Source organism: Nestor notabilis, unplaced genomic scaffold (genome assembly GCF_000696875.1).
Source record: "Nestor notabilis isolate BGI_N333 unplaced genomic scaffold, ASM69687v1 scaffold20584, whole genome shotgun sequence".
Classification (NCBI taxonomy): Eukaryota; Metazoa; Chordata; class Aves; order Psittaciformes; family Psittacidae; genus Nestor; species Nestor notabilis.
This window is the reverse complement of record NW_009925411.1, coordinates 21,891-26,989: the sequence shown is the minus strand read 5'-3', so window position 1 is coordinate 26,989 and position 5,099 is coordinate 21,891. Positions and strand designations below refer to the sequence as shown.

The 5,099-nt window shown below is 47.9% G+C and overlaps 1 protein-coding gene across 1 annotated transcript in view; it reads left to right on the top strand.

Annotated features, from left to right (window-relative positions):
* CDK12 (cyclin-dependent kinase 12) overlaps positions 1-5,099 on the top strand; it is a gene marked incomplete at its 5' end in the record, with an annotated part of 23,630 nt that overhangs the window by 1,009 nt on the left and 17,522 nt on the right. Inside the window, 1 exon segment of the mRNA XM_010013052.1 lies at positions 4,865-5,099. This exon segment is cut by the window's right edge and continues 3 nt beyond it. Within this exon segment, the coding sequence (XP_010011354.1) occupies positions 4,865-5,099 (235 nt within the window).

Below are 5,099 nucleotides of genomic sequence, written 5' to 3'. Positions count from 1 at the left end.
AATTGCTTTGGTTGGGGTCATGGCAATCCCTTTGGAAGTGGTGGTTCACACTTTGGGAAGCACCTTCCTGAGTGGACGGAGGCAGCATCCATGTTGGCTCCCAGCAGAGAGGCCCAAGGCTGGATGAGCTCCTGGGATTAAGTTACACCCACCTCTGGAGGTGGCCGGGGCGCGAGGGGAGGGTTGTGCTCAGCTCCAGAGGCTCTTCCCTGGGAGGAGTTCAGCCAGGGAGAACGTTTTCACCTATTTCTGGAAGCCTTGAGCTGTTCAGTACGTGTGGGAACTTGATCACACTGCTCAGGAGGCTGCAGTTTGCTCTTTCTGAACAGACTTTTTTTCCCTTCAATCCAAGGTGAACTCCATCTTTCTGGCCTAAACTTCCCTTTCTCAGTGCTGGATTTTCTTGCTTCCATTCTGAAATTGGGGCATTCCCAGGGATAGTGGGAACCAGCTGTGTTTTGGCTTCACTTACAGAACGATTTGGGTTGGAAGGGACCTTAAAGATTTTGGCTTAACAATAAATTTCTCTCCTTTTTCTTTTAATCAGTAACTTTCCTACAGAAGGAAACTGCTATTTGAAGGTAGTTCTGTGTGTTCTGTTTCAGATGTTCATCAATCACCCTGTTACATGCACAAACACATACTCTAATGATTCTTCTTCTTTCCTAGCTTCAGCTTATGTTGAGTTTCCAGTTGTCACCATGGGTACTGCAGAGCTTTGGTGGTAGCTCCATGGCAGTTAAGATGTGACCTGGAATGTAATGGCTGTAGAAATGCTCCACGCTGTGGTAGCTGCATCCTCTGGTCCAAACAGGAGCTGCGGGAGAAGAGGCTGCCTCCAGAGCACTTTCCAAAGAACACGGGGCTTCTGGAACCTGCTCTTTGTTTCTGGAGCTCTTAACTTCAGGAATACCGTCTCCCATAGTGGGCTTGAAATGGTGCCTTTGTCCTTGCTGTGAGAGCTGTGCTGGTTTTAGCACCCTGGATGCTGTTACGTAAAATCTACTCACTCTGCTGTGGTTTTACAGAGGGAACATTCCCTTTGGGCTGTCTCTCCTCTGCCCTGTTTTCTCTGTGTGCACCTGAGAGGTTCGGAGGGATAGTCCTTGATGGCTTTCTTCTCCCTCCCCTCAATCCTTTCTGCCCTAGTGGCACTGCTCTTACAGGCTATTTGCCAATCCATTGGGAACAGTAAGAACACAGCAGTAGGAAATGGATGTGCACTTCATGCTATAATCGTGTGTTAGAGCACCTGCTAAATGTCCACGTTCAGCCCTAAGCTGGGAGAAAACCTGTGGAAACTGGAGCTGTCTATTAAGAGGTGGGGTTTTTGCCCCCCCAGTTACTCCATTTCCCAGGAGAACCTGAAGCTTACTCTGGTTGTAAATGTCTAGTTGCTTCTGACTTGAGAAATCAAGCAGTTGTTATTTCCTGATCTTAATTATGGGAGCAACTTTGTGCTGCTTCCCTGGACTTCCATACCCCCATAAGAAACCTTTTAAGGGCATCTTTGACTCCCTGGCAAACTGCTAGACCCCAAACCAAAACAGATTCCAAAGGTTACTAACCATTTGCTCTCAGCTTGTACTGAATTCCTTGAATCTCTGACTTCATTTGGTAACCTACTCCTCTTTTTCTCCTGGGCAGATAACTTACTGTGTGTTATATGCTGATAAAGCAGAACAGAAAACATGGAGTATGCCTTGAGAAGACATCTGCCTGAAGGGATTCTAGGAAAGGGAAGAAGGGCTCTAATGCATTTTCCATATGTTAGGCAAACTCTAAGTTTGAAACAGCTTTAAGTGGCACACTCAGGCAGTGAACACCTGACTGTGGCTGAAATCCTTCAGAGGAGGTAACACAGGCTTTTCTGGGACACTCGGTGACTTCCACTGCCTGGCAGTGTGGTGGCTGGGGGGTTGTTTTCCGTGCATTCTGTGTTTTCTTTCATCTCCGTGTCCAAACCTCAGTGTTAGGAAGCTGAATCCATGTGCTTGCAGTGCTGATGGGAGTTAGATACAGAATGTTTGCATTTCAAATGGCTGTGCAAAACAACTTGCTTTCCATTGAGGAGCAAATGAGGCTGATTGGGTCAGGAGGGAAAAGAACAGATGTGCCTTCCCATTCCCTGTAGCAACTGTTGGCATTGCAGCTAAAACTAGAAGAAGAAATTCCAGAGTCCTTCAGCTTGCTGGAGGTGGGTTGTGCTCTAAGTATAGCAGCTAAGTGTGAGTGTGTGCACGTGCTGTAGTAGTGGCCACTGTTCCTCAGACCCTTTGCCACAGTAAAAGGTCGTTGGGTGTTCATAAGTCAGAAGCATTTGCCTTCTGGTTGAGCTTGTTTCCTGAGCAATTGGAGCATGGGGCATGCAGTCAGGCTTCCCAGGCACTAGTTTCCATGTTACTCTTGACTTCTCTTGTGGCTTGGAGCAGGTGAAATGTTCCTAGGGGCTTGAGTAATGGTTAATGTGGAAGTAAGTAGATGTGGGGCTTTGTTCCAGCAGTTTCTCTTCCAAAACCCATCCTAATCTTCTGATTGTATCAGTGAAATTAATCTAATCATGCTTTTTCGTTTGGATTTCCAGATGAGCCATGAGCTCTGCCTTAGGTTACTGCACAGTGGTTGTGGTTAGGATCTTGCACTTCTCCTTTCCAGTGCTAGAGATACAACAAGGTGGGGTTTTAGCCCATGAGAATTTTCAACCACGAAAAGAGCTGCAGTGAGACTGAAACTCCCATCCCTGATGATCTTAGCAGGGCAAGAAAGCTATGGAGAGGAGTTGCCTTAACACATGTGAAGGGGCAAAAGTGCTAACTGGGTACAGGCAAAGCCAGAACATCCTTGCAGAGGATGGAAGGAGTATCTTCAAAAAGCATCTTCTGTCTTGCTGTATCTTTCCTGAGAGCTCCAGCAGTGATAAAAGCCAGTGTGGCTGTGGAAGATCATCAGCTGTAGTGCTGATGTGGGGCTGTTGTGCTCTGATAATAAGAGGTAAGGTTTGGAGTGATCTGTTACTGGTTGTAACTGCTGGGAAAGCAGAGGAGCTGCTGCCTGAGGGGCCTTCTTAGCCCTGACAAAGGAGCTGCAAAATGGGCTTAAACAAGAGCTCTTTGTGGATAACTGTAGGTTATCACTGGACAACTGAAGAGGAAAAGCGTGAGTGGTGCTTGTGGAGCAGGCTGCTGGGAGGGAATATATGGCTTCAGTCCTGGTGGAACCAGGTAGAACTGGACTTCTGGGGAAGTTTATATCAGATCTGCTGAGTGATCTTGTTGGGAATGTTGCTCTGCAACCAGTTGAGTTGGAGTAACTGTTGGGGAGTAATCATTGGGAGGATGGAAGACAGAGTATTGCAGCATCTTAATCTCAACCTGAAAGAATTGTAAGAGGGAATGCTAACCCCGAAACTCTGTGTGGTTGCAGTAAGCTACATCCTGCAGGATCCAGTAGGAATGCTTCCCTTAACCTGCAAGGGTCTTTGTGCAAAACCAGAACTGTGTTTTCAGTCCTGGGATGTGGCGGGTAAACTGCATCCGAGACTCTTAACTCATGAAGCAGAAACCTTGGGAAAAGAGCTGATCCTGAGGCACATTCCCATTACAAAGCCATGTGTCGAAGAGGAAACTTCAGATGACACTTCTTTTGCTTTCTTCCTTCTGGTTGTGTATTTATTTTGTAAGGCTAAAGGTAAGGCCTACCTACACTTGTGCTCTTTGACCACTGTTAGCTCGAGGTTTGGGGTTGTAGGTACTAGTGAGAGGGCAGAATGCTGCTGCTTGATGTAGCAAGGGAGGAGGATTCTGTGCAGCCAGACCCTTCATTCCCATCCTTGTGGGTGCTGGTGGTGTCCACAAAGGCATTTTGCTTTAGCCTCAGTTCTCCAGTTTATTTTCCAAATGTTTAAGTCCCCATTTGCACAACTCAGTAGCTCCTGAGGAATAACTCATGGAATCAAAACAAGCTTTGAGCAGAGTTTCCAGTAGCCACAGAGTCTGATCTCAAAATTCCTTGTTTTCCTGTTGGCTCACGCAGTTTCTAACCCTCTCGGAGCCTACCACATGTACAGCTAAAGTGTGCAGCCTCATAACCTGCAAAACCCTTGTTGGAAGCAGTTGTGCCTTGTCAGGAATTGTGACATGGACACTGGAAGTACCAGTTTCTGTTTCTGAGCTTGTTTCCACATCAGCTGGTGGTTGCTGCTGGCTTCACCCTGTGCTCTAGTGCATCCCCTCAAGGTGCAAGGTGTTTCCTGCCTTGCTTGTGTCTCACGGGTTTCAGTGTGGCTTTATTTCTGCATCTATACACCTCATTTAGAGCCTGCTTGTTTTAACAGAGACCCTCTGGATATACCTCGAGCAGAAGGAAAATTCCTGGTGGATTGGGTTGTTTTCTCCTGAATCACAATCTGAGTTCTGATGATCGTAAAAGAACTGGGGAGGGGGGGGAATGGGCTTGAAGCGAGGTGCTTCCTGAGGCAGCATTCCCATGAGGGCAGGCCTGTGTTATCTGTTTGCTTTAAAATTGTACATAATAACTGGGAAAAACTCCATAAACTCTCTTCTGTTTAGTGCCTGCATCTGGGATTTCACCTTCACCTTGAGGCTTGGCCCACCTTCATCCTTCCTTTCTGTCTTGAGCAGCGTGATGGCGAGGCTAGTCCTGCCACTGGAGAGCTGGATGATGACCTAAAACTTGCTCGGCTTTAGCCCATAAACTCCTTGGAGTAGCTTTTCCTCAAGGTTTTCTGGCCTCTCTGAGCTCAGTTGATGTGAATTCTTTCCAGAGCAAGCTGTTGGTGTTGGTGAGTAGCTCAGGGGCCGAGAGATGCTTCGTTTCATTCATCTTCTCCCTGTCCCCTCCACAGGAAGTCTGTGAAGTCCCGAAGCCGGAGTCCTGCTTATTCAAGACACTCTTCATCTCACAGCAAGAAGCAGAGGTCTGGGTCCCGCAGTCGCCATTCCAGTATCTCCCCCACGAGGCTCCCACTGAACTCCAGCCTCGGGGCAGAGCTGAGCAGGAAGAAGAAGGAGCGAGCGGCCGCGGCGGCGGCTGCAGCCAGGGTGGATGGGAAGGAGGCGAAGGGCTCTCCCGTGTTCCTG